At 44.2% G+C, this 26,488-nt stretch overlaps 1 protein-coding gene across 2 annotated transcripts; it reads left to right on the top strand.

Annotated features, from left to right (window-relative positions):
- The first annotated feature begins 1,170 nt into the window (after positions 1 to 1,170).
- Positions 1,171 to 25,080, top strand: LOC311027360 (venom phosphodiesterase CdcPDE). Of its 2 annotated transcripts, XM_084031352.1 has the most exons (25): positions 1,171 to 1,289; positions 2,618 to 2,705; positions 4,773 to 4,907; positions 5,013 to 5,138; positions 6,923 to 6,983; positions 7,528 to 7,625; positions 8,554 to 8,633; positions 8,748 to 8,867; positions 9,174 to 9,283; positions 11,148 to 11,213; positions 11,302 to 11,374; positions 15,880 to 15,988; positions 16,372 to 16,491; positions 18,007 to 18,038; positions 18,122 to 18,249; positions 18,404 to 18,473; positions 18,780 to 18,867; positions 20,206 to 20,378; positions 20,620 to 20,665; positions 20,824 to 20,978; positions 21,420 to 21,555; positions 22,444 to 22,521; positions 22,824 to 22,956; positions 24,101 to 24,257; positions 24,705 to 25,077. In XM_084031352.1, exons 1-25 carry the CDS (start codon positions 1,251 to 1,253, stop codon positions 24,876 to 24,878), a joined length of 2,595 nt encoding a protein of 864 aa, XP_083887478.1. In that variant the 5' UTR covers positions 1,171 to 1,250; the 3' UTR covers positions 24,879 to 25,077. The 2 variants fall into 2 exon arrangements, with proteins under 2 accessions (XP_083887478.1, XP_083887479.1); XM_084031353.1 differs by lacking the exons at positions 20,206 to 20,378; positions 20,620 to 20,665; positions 20,824 to 20,978; positions 21,420 to 21,555 and having other exon boundaries at positions 24,705 to 25,080.
- The last annotated feature ends 1,408 nt before the right edge of the window (positions 25,081 to 26,488 follow it).

Below are 26,488 nucleotides of genomic sequence, written 5' to 3' on the forward strand. Positions count from 1 at the left end.
GAAACTTTACCTGACAGGCAAAAAAAACCCCTTTTAACTCAACTTCCTGCATCCACAGAAGCTGTCAGATGTTTGGTATTTAGTAACATACGAGTTAACACAGCTAGCTATCAAGCTAATCAATAGAACTGAAAAATAATCAATAAAAAAGTCAATAACATCTAGAAAGGCATGTTTATTCCTGTAGTCTTTCAAAATAAAAGCTGAAGAGAATTGGACAACTTGACTGGAACTGACTTCTTTTACACGAACAACAACTTGCTGCTGCAACCAAATGACAGCCAAGGTCAGAGGTCAACTGGCTGCTGATTTACTGCCAAACAAAACAGAATTTCACGTTATGATGCTCAGCACCTTCGCTTGTTCTTGGAGAGTCGTGTAAATGTGCAAGACTAGCAAAAGAATCTCTCGGTTCACCTTCCATTGTTGTTTTGGTGTTGCTAGCGGTAATCGTAATTACGATGCTTATTTACGGCGTACTGAGCTGCTATGTTCTGGGATGATGGCGGGATCTCGTTGTAAAAACGCCTTTGTTAAAGTCAATTTCCCTGGAAACAGAATTGAGAGAGCAGTTTGTTGTATGGGGATGGACTTTTGTGCTGGAGGCTCTTCATGACGGTCGGCATTCGAAGGTAGACATTCAGGATGGACGTAGACCTTCTGAGGGTTCAGCACGCCCTCAGACCGAAAAGTTAAAAACGAAATGTTGACATCCATGAAAGCGAATGCCGACTTGGCAGAATGCCACCCTCCACTTTATTGCCGGGCGTCCTGACTAGAGGAATATTCATCATAGTTCTAAGCTCAAGGTTTCTGATGACTAGCATAAATGGTACCATCCGATGCTCTTTGTGCTGAGTGAACAGTTACCGGCATCTCAGCATCATTAAAAGTTCATTATCAGCCACAGTTAATCGCTGCAGTAAATCTTTATACCCGTCAAATAAACCCCTTCCATGCAATCAGCTCTGATTGATGTTCATGAGTCTTTGCATGGAGGCCGTTTGTAAAGTGTATTCCAGGTCTCGACTAATCATTAACATCTTCGTGCACCGGGTTTCCGGAGATAAAAAGTGCCAAAAGCATCCCCAAACACAGAAACGTGTGGCGAACTCAGCGAGCGGGTAATCAGTGACTCGCCGGGTGTTCACAGCGAGTCCAGAGGTCACTGCCGTGAAACCGCGTCGCCCTTATTTCCACGAGGAGAGCATCGACTTCCCGGCTGTCTGATCCGCTGTGAGTCGGGAACCATGGGTTTGGTGAAGCAGTCGCAGAGAAAGAAGATCACCGTGAGTATCTGAACAGTCGGAAGCCTTTTGACCTACGTTTTCTTAATAGAGTTTAGAGTTTAATAGAATCCAAGATGTGCTTCCTTATATGTGGAAGTTTTGCGGAGAGCACGTTTTATTGGATTACAATGTAATGCGTCATATTTGGAAGAACCCAAAACCTCAAATAGTCAGTGAAATCCACAGATTTATGTACGTTCAGCACGACTTTCCTGCCTGTCGGGACGACTTCACGATACAATGTTACGTTAGGAACGCGTCAACAGCAGCTTTGGTCACATGGGCTGGAACGCCAGGCTTGTGGTTGAAAACCCCGCGTTGTCGGACCCATCCAGTTCCCTTCATGCCCCCATAAGCAGTCTCCCTCATCCGTCCAGTTTTACTTTTTATTATATTTTTTACATTTCTTTATTTATTCTGTTTTATTTGTATGTATTATTATTTCTTTTTTTGGTTAATTTATCTTCATTATTATTCCCTTTTTATTTTTACTATTATTACTATTATGATAATTTTTTAACACTATCTTCTACCCTTTGATGTGTGTGAAGATACACGGGAGAATGTATGCTATTATTTACCTAGTTATATAATTTACTTATTGGTTATATAATTATCTGTGTATATTTGTAGATGGATATCCATTTATTTACTTCACGTTAGACACACTATGAATATATTTTTGGAGGAAAAACAAAACAAAAGAGGAATATTGGAGTAATATGTTCTCTTACAGTGTACATTTTTAATGTTCTGCTTTTTCATTCCCTGGAATCAACAGCAAGGAAACAAACTAACTGTCATTAATGGATTTAATACTAATGGAAAAATAAAACATTTTGTAACTCTTTCACAAGCCCCTGTGAGACGGGTGGTACACTAAAACAGCATACCGGTAATTCCTTACAGATTAGAGCGATGAGTCATCGTAATACGGTTGTTTATCTTTAATTTCTTCATTCGGGACATTATGATCTCTGTGCAGTAGGTCATATGGATAAAGTCCGTCATGCTATATGTCATTTGATATTAGTGATATGAACACATTGTTAATCCCTTGTTGGCTGTCGTGTAAAATAACCAAATATGAATGTCTGTTTTTGGCTGATTGAGCAAATTAAATATACAAATAAATCAACTTCATGGATTTTATATTGGCCCAGGTTGTTTTGTTATTTACAAAGAAAGGTGTTGGTTCGTAAAGAAAACGTAAAGACACATTTGAGAAGACAACTCTAGAGATGGACCTTCGTGTTTGGGGGTCATCGCTCTCGCTGGTCCTGCATGAAGGTCCGGATCTGTCTCAGTTTCTCTCTTTGGGGTCACAGGTCGGGATCTTGGCTGTCTCCATTGTGACTATAGTCCTCGGTCTTGGACTGGGACTCGGACTGGACTTGCTGAAATGTCGAAACAAAGGTGACACACTCATACACACAAATCTCCCAAAACACAAGTCAAGGCTTCCAATGACTGATGAGGAATTATGACTGGGGGGGGGGGGAGGGGGACTACATCGCAATCTCATGACTCTTCCAAAGTGCGGTGAAACTGCGTTGTTTCCTCCGTTGTTTCCTTCCTTGTCAGTCTTAAGAAACTGCAGGCTGGCTCACATCTCGTCTTAGGGTAGTCCGCCCTCGTAAACATGCTGCACGCCAACTTTACCCACAACTGTTCTCAGCCTCACAATTACAAGCAGGATTATCCATCACAGTCCGCCCAGCCAAGCTCACGGTTCATCCCCCAAGGGCCCCGACAGACCGACGGGAACTCTGAGAGGCTTTTTCTTACAAGTCCTGACTGGGGTTCATATTTAGCGCTGTCGCCTCCAATCGCTCACTCACACCATGATTTCAGGACAGCAGAGTCACTGCCATCTTCCGAAAAAGGCTCAAGACTCACCTGTTGAGACCCCAAAAAAAGAAAAATGCACTTCTATGTTCTTACCTATAGCACTCTGATCATAGCACTGTTGTTCTTAAGGTATGTTTGCTGAACAGCTACTACTTTACTCAGATGAGGACCGAACACTTGATCTATTTTTAGCTCTTACTTTATTGGCAATGATACGTTGTGGTTTCTTTGTTTTGATAAATGTACTTATTGTAAGTCGGACAAATGCCCAAAATATAAATGTAAAGGTAATGATTTCATGTATCCATTTTTGCATGGATAATGAACTCTATGCAAGGAAAAAGGTCTAGGAAGGTCGTAAAAGCCCAGTCAATGAGCCACAGAGCTGGATCAACAGCGTCTCTCAACATGAGATCAACTGGAGTAATGATGATGACTATGATGAATACAAAAAGTTTGTTCGGGATCTAAGTCCCGGGCAGGGATATCCCGGTGAAGGAATTTCCCCTGCAACATACACCCGAACCGACGTTAACGTCATGGACTTCAGCTTAGCCAATCAGAGGCAGAAGGGGCCGGGTTACGCCTTCAGCCTGTCACCGCTCAGCTTAGTGGCATGCATACAGTCTTTTCAAAATAAACTCCTGTGTTCACAGGAAACGTGCAGTTTCTGCTTGTTACATTGTCTTTTAAAAATAAACTTTGTACACATGCAACTAAACTACTTGGTTAGGTTTAAAATAAGTATGTTTGCAACAAAATTAAGTCTGGAAGTTACGGAACAAAACCATGGTACCATAAACGAACATTCTCCTGGGTGAAAGTCCTGTGTTCGTCGTCTGTCGTCCTTCTATCTGTTGCTGATGAGTTCACATGGCAGCCGATGCACATAGTTGTGTTACGAATGTCGTTACTGAAGAACGGCAGCTGAGTCACTTTGGAAAGGATGTAAAAACGATGCTCTTCTTTATATAAGTTCTCTGCTTCCTTCGCTGACTCACGCGAGGAACAGCCATGCTGTTTCCACACACGTTTTTTTAGCGCTGCGTCGTATCGCATTTACAAATGACACAATATTTATTGTTGGATACCATTTATTTACTGATGCACTGGCCGATAACTATGAAAGTGGAGCCTTGTCATCATGAAATCCAACGATAAAAACCAGTGTCCCAGTCCTTACCATGTGAAAAAGTGTTTTTGTGTTTGTTTTTACTGACTTCTGTAACCATCGGCTCCTCCGACCGGCCTGTAAGAACTTCCTCCCGACAAAGAACTTTGTCCCTCCAGTTTTGAGGAACCTAAATGTTCTGCTTCTCTAAATGCCTCGTAGTAAGGTCAGATGTTCTGAATCATCTGGACTGTTGACCTCTTTCCCAGTCAGATCAGTGGGGGGATTCACACCTCTGTGTGACTCTCATGTGACATCACATGACTGTCGTGTGTTTGAATATATGAGCACATCTTTTATGACAAGCCGCCAATTGATGTTGAGCTGTTCATTCACGAGGGGCAGAAAAAAACAACCACAAAAACTGTACAAAAACTATAAGAATGTTCAAAAGAAGCCTCAAAAAAGTACAAAAAAAGCACAGATGAAATCTCTAAAATGACGATGTGTTGCTGTTCCAGTCGCCCCCCACACGTCCTGCAGGAACCGATGCTACGAGCCGTACGACGGCGACGTCCCCGGCTGCAGATGCGACAGCAACTGTGACGCCAGCGGCAGCTGTTGCTATGACTACCACGACACCTGCACCGTCCCGAGTGAGACCCCGTTTTGACCTTTTCTTTGTTGCTTCCTGCCACGGTGAACAACTTCCCAACCAATCAGCTCCCGATGCTTTTTCTTTGACTTGTAACCGCCCGCAGGCCGGCGGTGGGAGTGCACCGCGCTGCGATGCGGCGAGAAGAGGCTGCCGCAGAGCCGATGCCACTGCTCCGACGACTGTCTGGCTGCAGGCGACTGCTGTACGGACTACAAACATGTCTGCCACGGTGAGAACGGGGGAGGGGAGGGCACGACGGAAAGGTTTCCAGGGAATGTATTTTCTCCCGGTTTGTGGTCGCACTTTTAAATGGTAATCCAAAAACCCACTGGGAGACAGACAGACAGGCAGGAGAGGTGAGACAGATCAGGAGGGGAGTCATCCAGAGATACAACAGACGAGCAATGACACAAAGAAAACCGACGAAATCCACCAGCTGATGAGGAGAGACAGGTGGGGAAACCCGAGGCAGGCTGGGAGACAGGAAAAAGGAGGGAAACTAGACAGGAAGTAAAGCACGAGACTACAAAATAAAACAAGAAACCAACACTAAGAGGGGATAAAACAAACTACAAAGCCCAGGATTGTGACTCAACCTACGGACACAATTAAAAACATTGTCAATCGGGATACTTTTCTTTACGATGATGGCTGGTGGGCGGGACCGTGTGGTTGTCATGGTGTGGGAAGGAACGTTGCTAGGCAACGGGGCTGAGATGAGCTCATAGTTGTTAAAGCGTAGGAAATGAACAAACCAGGTTGTAACGTGGAGGGAGTCTGGGTTCCCGTTAAAAAGCTTGTGACTTGTAGTCAAAATGATTAAGACCTGGTTTAAATTGTCCTCTCAGACTTTGAAAGAGTGAGTTTGACGGATTTCAACACTGATTCAGACCTTTCGGACTCTGTTATGGTTTATTTCAGCGTCTAAGTGCCTCCTGTGATTATACGCCAGGTTATACTAACTATACTTTAAGAGGATGATGTTCTCAGTAAGAGGGTTATTTTTAGAGCTCTCCTGGCTGGTTTCAGGGTGAATAACTACATTGGAGCGAGACCTCAGCTGTAAATGTTTGAATGTGTGACAGTGGGCTCTGTCATGGAGTACGGCAGCCTTTCCCCATAACACACCACTCATTTTGTTTTAACGTTTAGCGGCTAACCGTTCCCGATCATAAAACACACACACATAACCCACGTAAGTTCTTCCCTCCGTGAAATAAAACGAAGATACTTAGCAAAGTAGACCGGCAGATGCTGGTATGGTCCGCTGTGTTTGTCCGTGTGGCCGTACTTCCACTTCCGGGGTATGGATGCTGCGGTGGGTCAAACCAGACTAGCGCTACAGTGACGCGTTTTAAGTGAAGTTGTCCCGGGAAAAGGGGAATTCAGGTGAGCTCAGGTGAGCTCAGGGGGAGGGGGAAACGTCCAGTATGATAAGCTGGCACAGAGCATATGTACAATGTGGAGATCTAAACTATATGTCTGTTTCATGCATTTTGATGGAGATATTATTAGTTCTTATTGTGTGACTACTGTTATACTGTCATATGCTTATTTTACCCTGTAACATGTTGGGTTATGATATTGTGCCATCCCTGAACGTGTTGGTTCGGGCCATGGGGGTGCGGTTACAGGTTTAAAAGTCGGCTAAGGAGGCCGGTTGGGGGAGTGGAGGCTGAGACCTTAAAGGAGTAGGTCCAGTTGAGCAGAGTTGTATTGTTTGTTTTGTTTGTTTGTGATTGTCCTTTTTTTTTTTTTAAGATTATCCTGCACCTGTGCATCCATTGTGGACCATATTCACTTTTTGGTGGCCTTGTTTTGCATGACGAAATTAAAAACATCTTTGCACTAAAGTGCTATTGTGGTTAGACCATCATTTTTTTTTTTAAAGAGAATTGGACCTTAAAGCGGCCTTTCTGACAGAGTGTAAAGCTGTTGTTGCGTTGATTCAATGGCTTCTGAAATGTACTGAAAGTACTTTTACAAACTGTGTATTTTGCCGCCCTGATGCAGGAGAGAAAACGTGGCTGGAGGACGAGTGTGAGGACCTGTCCTCCCCAAACTGTCCAGCAGGGTAAGGTTTTCATACACTGGTCCAGAATGTTATATATATATATATATATATATATATATATATATATATATATATATATATATATATATATATATATATATATATATATATCTCCCCGTCCTCTTCCTGATTGGATGTTCCCTCCCCGTCCTCTTCCTGATTGGATGTTCTCTCCCCGTCCTCTTCCTGATTGGATGATCTCTCCCCGTCCTCTTCCTGATTGGATGTTCTCTCCCCGTCCTCTTCCTGATTGGAGGATCTCTCCCCGTCCTCTTCCTGATTGGATGTTCTCTCCCCGTCCTCTTCCTGATTGGATGATCTCTCCCCGTCCTCTTCCTGATTGGATGATCTCTCCCCGTCCTCTTCCTGATTGGATGTTCTCTCCCCGTCCTCTTCCTGATTGGATGTTCTCTCCCCGTCCTCTTCCTGATTGGATGTTCCCTCCCCGTCCTCTTCCTGATTGGATGATCTCTCCCCGTCCTCTTCCTGATTGGATGTTCTCTCCCCGTCCTCTTCCTGATTGGATGATCTCTCCCCATGGCAGCTTCAAGCAGCAGCCGCTGCTGCTCATCTCTCTGGACGGACTCCGGGCCGAGTACATGCAGACGTGGAGCGCCGTCATGCCAGTTCTGGACAAACTCAGTCAGTGTTAACCACGTCACACTGTTACACTGAACAGACACATTAGACACACAGCATTTTAATCTAATCAAAGTCTCTTCCTGGAAACTCCCCCAGAAACCTCCCTTATTGTGACCAACGTCCTCACACATGAATACAACTGGTCTCATTGGATCCACATGAGTCTCGGCTTTCCAGTCAGACTCCAATTTACGCAACTCAGGACTGTTGAGGGAGCCCATTATGAAGAAATATACAAATGCACTACTTTGAGGATGGGCGTTTTTGCCCCAAACTGCTTGGGCTTATCATATATTGTGCACATCTGTGCAGTGGAGATTCTTGGGTACCAAGACAACCATTTCCATTAACATATCTTGAGGTTAGAGGTCAAGTTAGCCCTTTGAAAATGGCCATGTCAGGTTTTTTTTCCCTTGCCTACTTTAGTTGGTATCATTGGATGCCTTATATGCTTTCCTATATCTTCACTCTATCATGGAGTTTGAGGGCAAGAAAAGGAGATGTCTCATAGAGACCCAACCTGAATAGTTGTCTAATTGTCTTAGATGTGCTTGTTTCAGGCAGCCTTTGGTTTCACAGAATGCAGCAGCAGAAAAATGGCAGTTTTAAAATGTCCTTCCTTCCTGGTTCGTCCAAAAAACACTTTGCCATGTGATGGCTCTCCAGTCACGGTTACGAATAGTATCGATCCACAGATGTGGACTGACTTTCGGTCAAATTGGTTTGTTATTTGTTTTATGGGGTCTCTCAAGTCTCTGAATCATGAAACCAAACTTCTTCAATAAGTACAGCTTCCTTTGATCTGCTGGATCTATTTTCTGAAGAAGCAGCTCCTGAACCAGGTCCACCAAACTCTCCGTCCCCATGCTCCCAGATAAACGTTCTCGTAGCGGCTAACGTGTTTGGTCTTCTGCTGTTGGCATCGCAGGACGGTGTGGGACGTCGGCGCCGTACATGCAGGCAGCGTTCCCGAGCAAGACGTTCCCCAACCACTACACCATCGTCACAGTACGTTATGTTTCGGGGGAACAAATTTTCTCACGGATTCCGGTTGCGGTTTTATGTAGTTCACAATGTTGGCTTCCCTGTTATGTTCTGTAATGGTAATGGTGTTTTTATAAGGGTCTCTATCCAGAGTCCAACGGTCTGATCGACAACGCCATGTACGACCCGGTGTTGGATGCCTCGTTCAGCCTGTCCGGTCCGGAGAAGGACAACCCTGCCTGGTACCTCGGACAGCCTGTGAGTCTTAGTTAGCTTCCTATCTTTGTCTGATGGTTTTCGGGGTGATAACAAAACGTTGACTTTAATTATTGTTTACAAAGAGTGTTTTCAGCCCTGATTAGTGTCTGCAGATCTTCTTTTGATTCTTGAGCTTCAATTATTAATCAGCTGCATTTGAACTCGTCTGAATTTAGAAACTCACTTCTTTTCAGTAGCTTGTGAATTACAGTTTGACACGATCAGGCCGAGTGTCTTAACTTTTATGAAACTGTTTCATGGAGAAGGAACACTGTGTTTCTGGCCTGTGTCTGACCTTCTTGGTAGATCTGGCACACAGCAGAGCACCAAGGCCTGAAGTCTGGGACGTTCTTCTGGCCGGGATCGGACGTCAAAATCAACGGGAGCTTTCCCAACATCTACAAACCTTATGACGGGTACGGCCCCCACATTTCTGTTTTTCCATGCAAGGGAGCCGGTTGTGCTTCATTACCAAAACTTTCAGTGTAATGTGACATCCCATGCAGTATGATATGGCAATAAAAATCAAAAATACTTTTTGGATATTGGATGGTTGATATTATTCAAATTCTGAGAGAATAGAGCAGCAAAGTTTAAGAGCAGCATTTTCTGACATTCCTTTATGAAAAATGACTTTTGATGATGAACAGATGATGAAAATAGTTGGTGATTATATTTCTGTGGATCTGTTAGTGGAATTAGTTTTCCTTTCATTTGTGGTCCTTCTGTAAAAAGCTGTCTCCAAACATCATGTTGGTTGTTTAGAGGACAATAACATCTCATTTAATGTGATGAACAAGTGACATAATAAGTAGACTGAATACTGACCATTGGATTGGTACAAATATGGAGTTTACCACAGCTGGAAAAGCATGGAGATGCATCTGGAAGTGCTTGAAAAGTGTTTGAATTTGACTCTGGAACAGCTGTAGAAAACCTAAAGTTAAGCTAACGTTTTTGTGCTTTATTTTGACGATGACATGGCGCTCTCCGTGGGAAAATGTATCATTCTGTCCCTGCGGCTTCTCACGTAACACAAAGGACACCGACTGAGCTGTTAGTGACTTTTCCTTCGGCCGACGCCAGAGAAGTCATCACATCTGCTTAGGTTTTTAAATCCATATCCACAGATATACAGCATATGTTTCCTTAGAAAAAATACTATTCCGATTACCGATTCAGTCGTACACAATTATTGGATGCATCAGTTTCCACCTACATGCACAGTGTCTTTTCAAAATAAACTTCCAGGAAGTTAGGAGGAGCAACAAAACTACTCGGTTTAGGAAAACAGCGTGGCTGTCGTTAACACGTGACTCATGAGTAGTGTGAATTAAAAAGTCAATACATACTTTTGGTTTCACGAGGGACACAAACAGCGGCCTCCTTGATGAAAGTCCTGTGTTTGTTGACCCATCCCCCTCCCCTACATACATAATCTTCTTTTCAAAATAAACTTCTATCTCCACAGGAAAATGGTTTAGGTTTAGCCACCAAACTACTTAGTTTAGGTTTAGGAAAAGAGCCTGGTTGACTTTACCGACTCGCTTTTTAGTGTTTTTGTGTCTCTTTGTAGTCTTTTGTGTCTCTTTGTGGTCGTTATGTGTTACTTTGTAGTCATTTTGTGTCTTTTTGTAGTTGTTTTTTTGTCTCTTTGTAGTTGTTTTGTGTCTTTGTAGTCGTTTTGTGTCTCTTTGTAGTTGTTTAGTGTCTCTTTGTAGTCGTTATGTGTTTCTTTGTAGTTGTTTAGTGTCTCTTTGTAGTCGTTATGTGTTTCTTTGTAGTCGTTTTCTGTCTCTTTGTAGTCGTTATGTGTCTCTTTGTAGTTGTTTAGTGTCTCTTTGTAGTCGTTATGTGTTTCTTTGTAGTCGTTTTCTGTCTCTTTGTGGTCGTTTAGTGTCTGTTTGTAGTCGTTGTGTGTCTCTTTCTAGATGGTACGTGTCGCCCTAGAAACATATCTTTAGGGGAAGCCAGAAGGGGGGCCCTGACACTTGTGTAGGTCTATCAGTAAGAACCCCCTTAGCAGTTGCAGACTCGTGGAACGCTGCAGGGATGAAATAATATCATGCAACCAAAAAGAGAATATTGTAGAAAGGTCATACAGAAGTCTAACTGTGTCCCCGCCCTGCCCTTTCAGTCTTATTGAAATGTGCTCTGCTCAAACAAAACAAGTCCTGAAAAGCTTTTTCCACTTCTGTCTAACAAAGGAGCGTTACGTCTCTGTCTTGCTAGAAGGACTTTTAAAGACATACGGTCTCCCTCTGTCTTTGTTATTTCCAGTAAAGTGCCCTTTGAAGAACGAGTATTCACTGTGCTGAAGTGGCTGCAGCTGCCGGATGATGAAAGGTTCGATCTTCCTCTATGTAGTAAAGCGCCATGACACATCCAATGAGCAAATTCTACTAAAAAATGAAGCTTTCCATTTCCCCTCCAGACCAGATTTCTACACCTTGTATCTGGAGGAACCTGATAAGTCTGGACACAGCTACGGCCCTGTGAGCGGGGGGGTGAGTTCAACCACCACAAGAAGCACTCGAAAAGATGTTACAACGATTATCAACGAATCCCATCATCACACTCATTCCCTCCTTCATTGTTGCTAATGGACGACATTATCACAGATCGGTCTGATTACAGCACAGTAAAGAAACGGTCTGAAGTCCTTTAATGGACGGATCAAAGATCTGAAGATAAAGGTGAGATTGCTAATAAAGTCATTAAGTTCACATCAGCAAAGTCAGACTCTCCATGAGCCTTAATGAATAACCTGCCAGCCGGACGTTTCATTGATTAACTTTACATGTCGCTGTCTGTCTACGACATCGGATCAGAGGAAAGAAACGGAAAGAAAACAGCAGTTAAAAAACATTAAATTATGGAAAACCACACAAACACAAAGTCCCCCATGTGTGTTGGACCTGTCTACAACTCCTCAAATATCATTCTTATACATGCAAAAACATGCAATGTGGCCGTTGTGTGCTGAAAGATCAAAGCCAATGTGTTTTCCTTGCGGCTGGCTGGAGGTGGAGCTGAGTCGACTTTTTCTGAAGAATTTCAGATTTGCATAAGACTTGTGCTCTGATGCAATATGCATGTATTTTACAGTTAGTTACTGTACAAGGTGTTCTCTGATCAGGATACATGGAGATCACATATACACAAGAGGATATATAGATCCATCCATTCATCCATCGTCTACCGCTTATCCTGTATTCAGGGTCACGGGGGGGCTGGAGCCGATCCCAGCTGTCATTGGGCGAAGGCAGGGTTCACCTGGACAGGTGTAACCAGTCTATTACAGGGGGACATGTAGAGACAGACAGGTAACCAGTCTATCACAGGGCTGACATGTAGAGACAGACAGGTAACCAGTCTATCACAGGGGGACATGTAGAGACAGACAGGTAACCGGTCTATCACAGGGAGACATGTAGAGACAGACAGGTAACCAGTCTATCACAGGGAGACATGTAGAGACAGACAGGTAACCAGTCTATCACAGGGAGACATGCAGAGACAGACAGGTAACCAGTCTATCACAGGGAGACATGTAGAGACAGACAGGTAACCAGTCTATCACAGGGCTGACATGTAGAGACAGACAGGTAACCAGTCTATCACAGGGAGACATGCAGAGACAGACAGGTAACCAGTCTATCACAGGGGGACATGTAGAGACAGACAGGTAACCGGTCTATCACAGGGCCGACATGTAGAGACAGACAACCATTCACACTCACATTCACATATGTATGTATATATACCGGTATGTATATATATATATATATATATATATATATATATATATATATATATATATATATATATATATATATACATACATACATACAGTGCTATGCATAAGTTTAGGCACCATGCCTAAGTTATTCTAAAGAGGAATAAAAACTCTCCTTTTAGGACACATTTACATTTACATTTAGGTCATTTAGCAGACGCTTTTGTCCAAAGCGACTTACAATAAGTACATTTGTCAAAAGAAGGAAACAAGGAAACCACGACATATCATTGCCGATAAAGTAAGAGCTAAAAATAGAACAAGTGTTAGGTCCTCATCTGAGTAAAGTAGTACCTTAAGAGCAACAGTGCTACGATCAGAGTGCTATAGGTAAGGGTTTTTTTTTCTTTTCTTCTTGGGGGGGGGGGGGGGGTTAGTGGGTCATGCTATGTAGAGTCGAGGTGAATTTTCTTTGTGAATGAATAATGTATCGTATGTATGGGCACCCCTCTGTTAAACTCCCATAGAGGCAGGCAGATTTTTCTTTTTAAAGGCCAGTTATTACATGGATCCAGGATACTATGCATTCTGATAAAGTCATCTAGGTGTACAAAATTCCCACTAACAACCGGCTCATCATCGCGCTGCTCCAGCTCTCCCCACCCAGAACACACTCACGTGACCACGCCACAGCTCACAGAACACACAGCTCATTAACACTGCCATATAACACCTGTCGCCGTAAGCCATGGTTCGCATCCAGATCATATGCCCGAGAACACAACACGTCTCCTTTCTCCTGGCCGGCAAACGTAACCTGTGTGCGTCATCGGAAACATGAGTGTGGTTCCCATCTTCTCCGGCCTCTGATCTTGGCCGTATTTGACATTCTCCAGCGTCGGCCTGTGCGCTGACGTAACTGCTAGTGCGCCAGCATATCTGATCTTATGTGCTGATGACTAAGTAGCATGTGGTGATTGTATCTGATCTCATGTAATTCTCTTATTTGTTAAAGCACACACATGCAACCACCCACAACCACACACCCCTGTACTACCCTCACTCTGGAAGAAAGACAAAAAAGAAAGTGACTCCAACTGACTCACCTCACCTGAAGTGTTCCCACTCTTTCTCATGATCCTTCGAGCCGGAACTAGAGTGTTCGGACTCTTTTTCACCTGGGCCTTTGGAGTTAAAATAAAATCCAAATCCTCACATACCCTTCACATACCTACCTAGACTGGCATGGTGCTTTTCAGATAACCTATAGCATGCTAGTTAGCCATCAGACCAAATTAAACACGACAGCGTTGTTGACTGTAATCGGAGTCTCTGTTCATCCGCCATTCATACCAACGTTCACGCTAACATTGACATCATGTGTTGACCGCGTCGACCCGCTGGAACCATTTTTGGAGTCAACGCACACCCACGCCGCGAGATGGATGGACTTAACTTGAAAAAAATGCAACTCTTTGAAAGTGACATGGATCCGATGTGATTCACATAAACATCTAAAATGATGGAAAAATTCAAAACAAAACTGCCATCTGCCATTCATTTTCACCGTCTTAAGAGAATACAGCTGTTGTCATTTTTCAAATTGACAGTTTGCCTTTTGATACTGAATGCTGCGAAAGTATTCCAGAAGTAGTCCAGAAGACCAGGGTGTTTCAGAGGGGTACAAACCCAGAATACTAGTGCCAGATGTCTCATTTAGGAGCGCTAGCTTTCTAAAAATAAAGGCAAGCGTGCAGTAAGTCGCCCAGCTGGTCCAAAACGCCACCAACCATCCAACCACATGGCGTTTTGATTGGTCCAGACGGAAAACTCTCTACAACCATTGGATGTGAAATTTGGTGCAGATATCCAAATCTAGTATGATATGATGTGTTCAGATATCTCCAGTTTAGAATGTACATGTGTCTGTGACTACTGGCTGTTTGCTTCCCGTGGCTGTACGAATGGCTGTTTTATTGTTCAGATAAGTCCTTGGTCCCAGGGAGAGCGCCCTCTATAGGACACGAGGTCTCGACGTCTCGGGAAACATTTGGTATCTGAACGTTTCTCTGCTGCAGACACTTGTATTAAACGATACATGTCAGGACACCTGAGGCTCTACAGGTTTTTACCAGAGGATGGGTCCTCATGACTCAGTTGACTTCCGGCTTCCGTCTGAATCATCGTTCATTTGCTCCAATCTCAATCATCTGTGTTTATCATCACATCCGTGAGTGATAATATCTGTTTTAACACTTTTTTTTAGCCCTTTTCATATGCTTACTCTTGCCCTCTGGGCATCCTGACACCTGAAAGGTGCACCAAACAAATACTAATCAAACCGTGGAGCTTTGCAGGAGCTTGTCCAAATTTACCTGGAATTCCAAGTGACCTGACCTGACATCTGCATCTCTTTGCAGATGCCTCCAGCCATCCTGGCTTCACGTGGGAAAACAAAAGACAAAACCTTTTGACGGATCACAGCTGGAGCTATCAACGCTGCACTCCCGTCCAACAGTCATTTAGTTGTCGAATGTTTGACAGCTACCATAACAGTGAGGAGCTCAATGGCTGGAATGCTGTAAAGCAAACAAAGATAGGCTGAAAGACTGATTCTTCCCCTCATTTTTCTTTTATAATATCCACTGTGTAGACTGTTTCAGGCTCATGGTAGTCCGGGTCTCACTCCCGTCCGGGTCTCACTCCTGTCCGGGTCTCACAATACAGACCTCGGTCGGTGGCCCCTTTGGTTTAAGTCCAACCATGATGTTGTTTTTCTAACACCATGTAGTTTCAATGCGTCAATAACAAACATTAACATTTCATGCTATTTAACGTCAACCACGCTTCATCATGTTTTACAACATTCCACCTGTTGTAGCACCTGTTACAACCTGAAGCACAAACGTTTCCCAACGTTAACCACGTGTTACAAGGTTAACCACTTCCGCTTCCCGACCTTTACCACGTCTCGATGTTAGCCATGTGTTCCAACGTGAACCACTTGCGAACCTTCTGCTTTAAGATGCTCTGCAAAGCGTCGGCCCTGGCGTCATTATCGGGGCGTCGGGTTTGAGATCAGATCGGTTTCAAGAAGGTTTGAGGGAATACAATGAGTGAATATCAACAGAGATTAAATGTCAATAAAAATCAACAAACTTTCCTTGTAATTAATGCATTTTATTGCGATCAGAATGACTTATCTCGTATGTTTTGACATGGTGTTCTCTCCTAAGCGAACAGATGAGCTGATTATCTGTCTGCGTCCTGCAGCTGATCCAAGCCATCCAGGGTGTCGATAAGATCATCGGACAGCTCATGAACGGCCTCAAGCAGATCGGCCTCGACCGCTGCCTCAACGTCATCATCGTGGCCGATCACGGTAACGCTCACTACACGGCACATCATTTCAAACAAATGGATCACCAGGAAGTCACGGACCAAACCTTAACCGGCGTGGCTCGGAGAACACATGCTGTGATACGACATGCAACAGTTTTCCAACATCATTCATCACGGCCAACTGCATGGATTCAAATGGTTGGAGGTCACAAGGAAGGTTTCAACAAAAATATTACTCATCAGAGACCTGAGAGTCTTCTGCTGAAGAAGCATCTCATTTTCAAATTCAGGAACCAGATGTGAAACTAATCATAGTGGAACGGATATGAAATGGATAAAAACAAATAAGAAAAACATGTAAAAACCCTGATGTAGCACAGTGGAGCATCAGAGGAATGATATAACAGCTCATTGTTTTTGCAGGTATGGAGGACACAAACTGCGACAGGAAGGAGGTGCTCCAGGATCTGGTGGGCGACATCAGTAACTACTGGGTCACGGAGGGACCTTTCGGACGCATCCGAGCCAAAAAGGGCGCGGTGTGTAAGTAAACATGCTGCTCTCCTGACTCCTGACACACTGATCCAGAAAAAGTCCAAACACGGACGGCAGAGGCTGCATGCAAGGTGCCGTCTCGCCTTCGGGATCCAAACTAAAGCACCTTCAAGCCCGGATCCGCCTTCGGGAGCTAAGAGTGATTCGGCATCTTGCTTTAGGACACAGGTGTTGGTTAAAAAAGGCTAATATGTCAATAGTCAATACTATAGCAACAAGTTAAGAGGACACGGTCCTGTCTTGCTGTCTTGACTTTGGGGAGTGTTGGTGCAGTCCTACTGCTGAGACACCGTAATCATCCAGCGTACACAGCACCGTGTTGTTTGGTCACTTTAGGCAAGGCAAGGCAATTTTATTTGTATAGCACATTTCATACACAAGGCAGACTCAAAGTGCTTCACATCATAAAACAAAGTGAGAAGAAAAAAGAAAAAAAATAGAAGAATTAAAAGAAAATAATAAAAAATTTAAAAATGCATTACAGAAAGAAAATAGAATAAAAACATATTTGCAATAATTAAAAACAGTGCAGACATTAAAAGATTTAGCAGAAAGCTATGGTGAACATAACAGTTTTCAGTCTAGTTTTAAAAGTTGTCAGAGTTGGGGCAAGTCTTACATCTTCAGGAAGTTTATTCCAGCCATTTGTTGCATAGTGACTAAATGATGCTCTCCTGTGATTGTTGTTTACTCTGGGAATCACTAACAGATTGGTCTCAGAAGATCTTAGTGGTCTAGAAGGCTTATGTAGTGGGAGCATATCAGTGATATACTTCGGTCCTAGACCATGTAGTGATTTATATGTGAGCAGGAGGATTTTGAAATCAATCCTCTGACATACAGGGAGCCAATGTAAGGATTTAAGAATTGGTGTAATGTGCTCACATTTTTTGGTCTTTGTAAGAACTCTAGCAGCAGCGTTCTGAACAAGCTGTAGCTGCCTGACAGTTTTTTTTGGAAGACCTGCAAGGAGACCATTACAGTAGTCTAGCCTACTAGTAATAAAGGCATGTACAAGTTTTTCTAAGTCTTGAGCTGACATGAGCCCTCTAAGTCTTGCTACATTTTTGAGGTGATAGTAGGCTGATTTTGTTACTGATTTAACGTGACTGTCGAAATGTAAATCAGAATCCATAATAATAGAGGACTTTAGAGGATCATGTGCGGTTTCTTGAAGCTGCAGCTGGTTTTCTGGGACAACGCATGCTTTTCCATTGGTGCAAAACACCAGCACATGTTATGCTAATCGACATATTTGCCCCCTAGAGCATCAACAAGATAAGATCTCCCTTCGTCATTTTTTAACAGCAACATGTTTGTTATTCAAGCACACGGACTAGCCAACACACACACCCCACTGACTTCACCCGTATTTGCAGATGTATTCGCAGCTTTTATAAATAAAATAAGACTGGTTTGATTTGGCGTTACATTTTATAATTGTTATTTTTTTGCTGTAATGGCTGAAAAGTTGACTTGGTTATTTGTTTCCCATCTCGACAGTGGACTCAGCCGAACTCGTCGCTAACCTGACTGTAAGTGTTCTCATCGCCGCATACGTGTCCTTTAGAGTGAAATGTTAGAAAAATCTAAATCTTTGTCTGGATCTCCGGTTCAGTGTAAGAAGCCGGACCAGAAGATCACGCCGTACCTGAAGGCCAACCTGCCGAAGCGCCTCCATTTCGCCAACAGCCGGCGCATAGAAGACGTCAATGTCCTGGTCGAGCCCAAATGGCTCTTTGAAAGGTATCAGTGGTTAAGAAATCTCTGCAGAAGTTTCCAGAGCACTGATTGAAACCAGTCGACGGCGTCTCCTAGACCTCCTGAAACCACTTCACCCTGCAGCTCTGCAGGCTCAGCAGTTCACACCTCCACCTAAAGCCCTGATGTGTTCCCACAGATATCCAGGATCAGTCTCGTTCTGCTCCGGCGGAGCGCACGGCTACGACAACGACGTCGAGAGCATGCACGTGAGCACCGAGGCTTTCTACCCTACTCTGTTCTATTAGTCAGCATTCTGCTCCCGAGACCCCCTCCTCCCTGTGGACCTCCATACAGAGGGAGACACACATATTATGTTTGTCAAAGATAGAACAGGATCAGAAAATCTCTTGACCTTTTCTAAATATGCTCCATCATAACATTGATGTTGGATAATATGAATTAACTGTGAAATGTTTCTGTTTGTACCTTTTATTGTCGTTACTCGTTCAGTTTAAACACCTTTTTGGCCAACATGGCCACCATTGAATACATCCTTCTGTCTTTCCTTGCAGGCCATGTTTGTCAGTTATGGACCCAAGTTTCACGACAGAACAGAAATCGAACCCTTTTCCAACATCGAGCTGTACAACCTGATGTGTGGTGAGTTCACTGTTTCTCTGCTAAATGCTGCCAACATCTTAAAGTCCCAGTCGGCAAGTCCGGCAGATGGAGGGCACTCTGTCAGATTTTGAATGTTTACAACTCTCAGGCTCCTCCCCCTCGACCACCGAGCTCCTCCCCCATGACCCCCCGAGCCCCTCCCCCACGATCACCAAGCTCCTCCCCCACGACCCCCGAGCTCCTCCCCCTTGACGTCGTACCCTTTGAAATCCCTAAGTTCACGCCACCTTTGAAACGTGGGTCCATTTACATTACATTACATTTAGGTCATTTAGCAGACGCTTTTGTCCAAAGCGACTTACAATAAGTACATTTGTCAAAAGAAGGAAACAAGGAAACCACAACGAATCATTGCCGATAAAGTAAGAGCTAAAAATAGAACAAGTGTTAGGTCCTCATCTGAGTAAACTAGTAGTTCAAGAGCAACAGTGCTACGATCAGTGCTATAGGTTAGGGTGTTTTTTTTTGTTTTTTTTTTGGGGGGGGGGGGGGCGGGGGGGAGGTCATGCTAGTCGAGGTGAAGTCTGAACAGGTGAGTCTTGAGCCTTTTTCGGAAAATGGCAATGGTCCGATGTTGACTCTGGTTTTATCACGGGCACCGTCGCCATCTTTCTTTTTTTCCTTCTTTTCCACCGGTGTTTTCTTCTCCTTGGTTGTTTTGGACCTCCTCGTTTGGGTTTTTAACGAGGAATTAGAAGCTTGTTGCTACTTCCCTCCGCCTCCCCCCTGTGATAGTGGAACGACCTGAGGGGGGAGGGGCTCTGTGTGTGCACGAACATAGCCCTGCGTGCTGATTGGACAGGATGATCCGGGCGCTGTCGATCTTTGCAAAACAAACAACAGGCTCTATGTGCACGTAGAGGCACACTTTATTTCTAAAACCAGATGATTTATGTTGTTCTATCGGAGCGTAGTGTCGGCTTCAGTGAATATGATCAACAACATGTTGCCGACTGGGACTTTAATGGAAAGCACTTTAATTCAGAAGAAGTCAGATATATTGAAAGAAACTTACAGTTCGTCGTAGTTAAAATCCATTAATATCAACAGTGCAGTGGGCCGGGATTTGATTGGCTGCCTGGATGTTACGAGCGGCCTGGCTCTGACAAGTTCAGCATATTTGAACTTTAAACGCCTAAATAACGATAGAAGGATCGGATCGACGGCAGGCTTTTCTAGCAGCACCGTTGGTGCGATCGGCCCTTTACGACACAATACCGCCACGCATCGTACCTGTGATAGATTATTCATGTAATGCACGATTTCCATCCATTTTCATTTGTGTGATCCACAAAACTAAACCACCGTTCCATCCAGACGTAATGCAGATCACTCCCACCGCCAACAACGGGACCCACGGCAGCATGAACCACCTCCTGAGGCGGCCCCCCTACACCCCGGAGCCCCCCGCAGAGAACAGCCTTCCAGACCAGTGTCTGCTGACCAGCCTGGACCCCGAGGACCCCCTGGGATGCTCCTGTCCTGCCCTGGTGGGTACCCCCGATCCCGGGACCACCTCAACCACAATACAGTCCTCATGAATGCACAAGTCCTGATTGAGTTGTTTCTTCTTCATGGAATGTTCTCTGTGTGCAAGGTGGTGAAATGTTGATGCACCACATGTTCATCATTAATAAACTCAGAATGAATCCATGGCAAAACATATCAGAAGTATTAGTCACGGCGGGAGGGGTTCAAACTTCAAAAGCTTTGCCTTCTTTTTCTCCTCAGAGTGGAAACGCCATCAACAGCTGTCTGAACCTGACGGCTGAGGAAGGTGAGGAGGCTTCGTCTGCTTCTCCTACTTCTTCTCCTACTTCTCTGTCTTCTTCTTAGACATAATATCACAAGTGAATGCACCTCGAGTGTCCTTTCACAAAGCGTTCCACGTTGCCGGGTTACATTTGGGTACATTTCCCTGTTGGATTCTTTCAGAGGCGGCTGCCGAGAAGAAGCACCTTCTGTTCGGTCGCCCGCGGGTGCTGCAGGCCGGCCAGAGTCTCTGCGTCCTCCACCAGGAGGGCTTCGTCAGCGGCTACGCCGGCGGCGCCCTGATGCCTCTGTGGAGCGCCTTCACCGTGGACAAGCCTGTGAGGAGACATTAGACATGCCCCCCCCCCCCCCCCCCCCCCCCCCCCCGAGTTCCAAATGACCACATGGGGGCACTATATGCATACGCAGACACACGGTTCTTCCTGGTCGGGGCCTTCAGTCAGAGGCAATGATAGTGACAGGATACAACATAAAGGGACATAAAGGACATCATGGGATCTTCATTGTTTCTTTCAGTTGCCATGGAGATGTTGGGATCAGTTCATCCTGAGCACTTTAAGGACCTTGTTGTTGGTTATCCAGCCTTCTTGCTGTAGTGGGATCACATGACGCAGATAGCTTTGGTTCTCGTAAAGTATTCAGAGTATAATTTCCAGTGAAACTAGATCATAAAGAAAGAGAGCCTCGAGGGAAGTTGCTTAAACTGTTGTCTTTAAAATTGTTTTTACTGCGTCTCATTGTTTTTTCCATCCTTGTAGTTGAACTCGGACCCATTGCCACCGGTGACGCCGGATTGTCTGAGGGCTGATGTCAGAGTCCCGGCGTCCCGGAGTCCCAGGTGTGACCAGTACCACAGCTCGGGGAACTTGACCCACGGCTTCCTGTACCCACCTAGTACGCATCAGCACCCGCCGGACACTAACTCAACAGAGTTCTGTTTTCACAAAGTGCTGAGTCAGCCGGGACTTTGAGGTCTCACCACCACAAACAGAGATGTTCAGGGAAACAAGGATGTTTTGTTTCGCTATTCAAACAGACGTGAGCGTCACCTGATCTGCTGCACTCACTTCCTCCGTCTCTCTAGCACAATTCACTTCCTCTGAATCCTCACTTTCTAGAGAATCACCACCCTTCCACCACGCGCCTTTTATCAAGTATTCCAGTTTTAGGGTTACGTTTAGGGCACTTGCAGCTACTGTCTGAGAAATTTCATGGAGTTTAAAACCAAAGTGTTTCTCCTAACGTTTAACCAAAAGTGTTTCTGTTGCCTAAATGTAACCATCACCAACCTCCTGCTGACGGCGAGGAATGGAAAAATGGATCGACATGGTGATTTGAACTTTGGGACAAGTTTCTTAGGGCATGATATTTTGACTTAGAAATTAAAAGTGCATCATCTCCCTCCTCCATTCCCTCGCCGTGACTTCATCTCCTGCTGGGAAATTACACTGTCGCTTTGTTACCGTATTTGCATTAAAGGATAATTTAACAAGATCCAGTGAGGTCAAACATCTGCAGTAAATTGAGAGCAAATAGTTGCCTGGGTTCAATTTAGGAAATGCTGCTAGTCTCTGTGGTATCTCCACTCTCAAAGTCCACACGGCGTAGTTCAAAATGGAGTTTGGTGTGTGAGCAGTGTTGCCGTCGCCCACCGAATACAGAGATAATCACTTTATGTAAAAGAGCAGGTGATAACCAGCTTTGAACCCGGATGCACCATGAATTCTTCGGTGCACCTGTTCCACGACACGTTACCACTAATCCATAAACCGGTTTTTGCAGATCTGAATGCATCAGCAGACCAGCAGTACGACGCTCTGTTAATGAGTAACGTGGTGCCGATGTACCCCGGATTTAAGAGTAAGTTTCTGGCTCACATCACCTAGGGCAAAATTACAAATATTTCTTTTTCAATTGTTTTTAAGACGATTTTGCAATGGTTGGTTTAGTGTCGCTCCGAAAATGATGCTGAATGGATAATCAGGATCCTTTTTCCTGAACTGCCCTGAGACTGTGCTTGGGAATTATATATTATATATATGAAATTCAATGTGGTAAAATTGTCTAATATGGTCATATGGAACACCCCGATATCATGGCAAAACTACTGCACAACTTTACTCATTTGATTGCTTTTAAAGTCCTCTCTGCTCTGCTTTCAGGGATCTGGGACTACTTTCACAACACCCTGTTGAAGAAATACGCCCATGTGTACAACGGTATTGCTGTGGTGAACGGCCCCGCCTTTGATTACAACTATGACGGCCGGTACGACGGCCCAGAGCAGATCCAGCAGTAAGCTTCACAAGGACACATTACACAGAATTCACATGTGGAAGACGTTCACTGGTCTGCCCAGAACCCAGACCTCAATCCCATGACGCTCCGGCCCGGAGCCAACCTCTGCTTCCAATATCTGGTGGAAAGTCTGAGCAGCACCTTAAGGCCTGTTTTTTGGATTCAACGCATCGTAGCGGTCTGTGGTCCCCCAGAGGTCTAGATAGTAGCTCACATTAGTCCAGAGACCAGACCAGACTATGTGGAGGAACCAGAGACTGTCTGTGGTCCCCCACGGTCTAGATAGTAGCTTACATTAGTCCAGAGACCAGACCAGACTATGTGGAGGAACCAGAGACTGTCTGTGGTCCCCCAGAGGTCTAGATAGTAGCTCACATTAGTCCAGAGACCAGACCAGACTATGTGGAGGAACCAGAGACTGTCTGTGGTCCCCCAGAGGTCTAGATAGTAGCTCACATTAGTCAAGAGACCAGACCAGACTATGTGGAGGAACCAGAGACTGTCTGTGGTCCCCCAGAGGTCTAGATAGTAGCTCACATTAGTCCAGAGACCAGACCAGACTATGTGGAGGAACCAGAGACTGTCTGTGGTCCCCCAGAGATCTAGATAGTAGCTCACATTAGTCCAGAGACCAGACTATGTGGAGGAACCAGAGACTGTCTGTGGTCCAAACAACAAGGTCTCTGCTGTATTTATGTCTAGATGACCTTATTTGGAGTGTTGATGGAGCAGCTACAATGTTAGCGTAGCCTAGCACCATCAACCAGACTCCATTCAGAAAACCAGCGTTTTAACAGGAGTTATCTTGTGGTCTTGCAGACAGACCTAACAAAGCATGACTCAGCACTTTTTACTGATCACCATCATTATGGAGTTATTTCAGCATCCTGTTCATCTGGTTATTGATATTAAATCACAGATCAATACTTGCTTCTGGGTCCTCCAACCCACGTGGGTCTTGCTGGATCCAGTGAATCCAGCTTGGTGAAATCCACCTCTGGATGATGTCATGAATCCAGACAGGACGGGGTCTGGGTTCCTGGTGGATCTGGGACTTCAACCTGTATGAAGCAGCAGTAGTGGTGATGTTTGCGGTGTAGTGTTCACAATAAAGGGTTGCGTTGATCCCGTGCGACTCCAGGTTCGTGTCCGGCACCGACATCCCAATCCCCACCCATTACTACGCGGTGTTGACCAGCTGCAGGGACGCGGCGCTGCCGGTGAGCGCCTGCGACGGCGAGCTGCAGACCGTGACCTTCCTGCTGCCTCACAGACCGGACAATTCAGAAAGCTGCCAGGTAAGAAACCGCCGCGTCAGAGACGACTCAGCATTCTTTGAGACTTTACACATAGCCGATATAAACAAGTTGCTTGGTTAGGCTAACACCAGATGTTTGCCGTTGCTATGACAACAAGTGAAAGCTATCGCTAGCATCTTAGCCCAACCGCCCCGATCAATAAACAATCATACGATGACAATTTATTCTCATGAATAAAAGCAACAATCGGCATCAACATCATCACCCTAAGGACCTTAACGAGGCGTTAGAAACATAAATGTATGTTCATGGGAGGTTAGCTAGCATAGATGCCGATTGTTAGCATCGTGATAAACTCACATTTGTGACTTGTTTTGCTGAATATGCTCCTCTCTCGGCTCCGTTTTTTACTACAGTGGCTCTGATTCGCTGTCGTACAATTTTAAAATATTGCGTTGTCATTTTTTTTATACTTTGCATCGACAGGCTGCAGAGGCCGAATCTCATTGGGTGGAAGATCTCATGTGGTTCCATCAATCACGAGTCAGAGACGTTGAGTGGATCACCGGGTTGGACTTTTACCAGGGCAGCAACCGACCAATCACAGAGCTGCTGAGGATGAAGACCCGCCCCACAGCTGCCATTCACAGAAAACTATAAAATTGTTCTTTTCCGCGAAAAAAGAAAAGAAAGAAATTCACCAATATTAATATTCAATATCTGTTTAAATTGTGTTGTTTAAACACTGAAGGTATCAACAATCCAACAGACGTTGTTTATTTATTTTATTTTCAATTTGAAACTATTATTTCTTCTTCTTATTGTTATTATTATTATTATATTCATGTTTTCATGATTTATATCCTGTTGATTTTGTTTTTTGTAATCTGTATTTAAGTGGCTTTTTTAAGCCCAAATGAGACAGAACCGGAAAAATGTCACTGTGAATAAAAACATCAGCCATCGCAGGTTTTGAGTCGATGCCTATTAACCATATATATGTGTGTATATATGTGTATATGTTTTATATACCTCAGCAACTTTCTTTGTTTTCACACCCAGTCTCCACATTGTAAGGGTGGTAAAACGATCGGTCAGATTTCGGCAACAAAACTCAGATTTAAAGACATTTGAAGGAAAACCAGACACAAGCATGGAATCGTTTCTGTCCATTCAGAAAGAGACTCTCGCAGCAAACCTGAAATACTGCTTTCAGATGGCGATGATGGTTTCCTGAGAGCGGGAGGAGGCGTTTCACAGCATAATAATCAGTGGTGTGGTGGTAGTTGATGAGGTGGGTGTACTGCTAGGTAGATGGGTAGGTTACAGAGGAGGAAGTGGGTATACTCTCCCATATATTCCAATGGCTTTCTGGCTGATAGGTGGGTATACTGTAAACCACCAGAAAAAGAAGTGGGTATACCCCGTATACCTGCGTATACCCTCCACTACACCACTGATAATAATAATCATTCACATGACCGCATGCCGACAGCAAAGATGTCCAGACTTGAAATGATGGCGTTCCCTTAAGTTTAATAGTACAGCCGCACTGCGTTGTAGGATTGATAGAAAAATCATGGAAACACAATAAAAATGTGTTTACAATGAGCTTGTTAGTTTGTTTTCCAGGAAGAAAACCATGTTGGTTTTTGAGTTTGTAATTGGTTAAAAACCAGAGATGTGATCAAAAAGGGTTAAAAGGGCAAAAGAATGTGAAAATTAAACATTTGCTTGAAAATCATTAAAATAAATAATTAGTTTTGTTTGCTCATGTTTCCTTTTCAGTAAGCTTTTAAAAAGAAAAGCCACTATCTAACTCTGTCGTCTGTTTAATGGGAATTATTTATGTCTTTGTTTACTTTTTTATTGTGTTCTTGGTTGTTATGTGGTGAAACTTTTTTTTCTGGGATTTCCCTGTAAAGATTAAATCTGCTTCACCGTTCCAGACAAAGTCGACATCTGTGCGTCATTCTGTTTCCACCTGAAGCTAATCATTGGTGTTAATATTTGTACGTGATGTAAAATCTGTTTGATGAAGAATGAACGTGAAGCAACAATAAACAAAGAAGGGAGATGTAAAAGCTGCAGCTTGCATTGATGAAGTGCTTTAAAACAGGAAACACTTATCTAGTCTTATAAAAACAAGCACGAAGGAACGCTGGAAGCATCCTCCTTTTAAACGCTCTAGACCAGCGGTCTTCAACAGGGGGTCCGGGACCCCTAGAAGGTCCACAGAGTTACTGCAGGGGTCCTCAAATTATTTGATC

Source organism: Eutrigla gurnardus (genome assembly GCF_963514095.1).
Source record: "Eutrigla gurnardus genome assembly, chromosome: 17".
Lineage (NCBI taxonomy): Eukaryota > Metazoa > Chordata > Actinopteri > Perciformes > Triglidae > Eutrigla > Eutrigla gurnardus.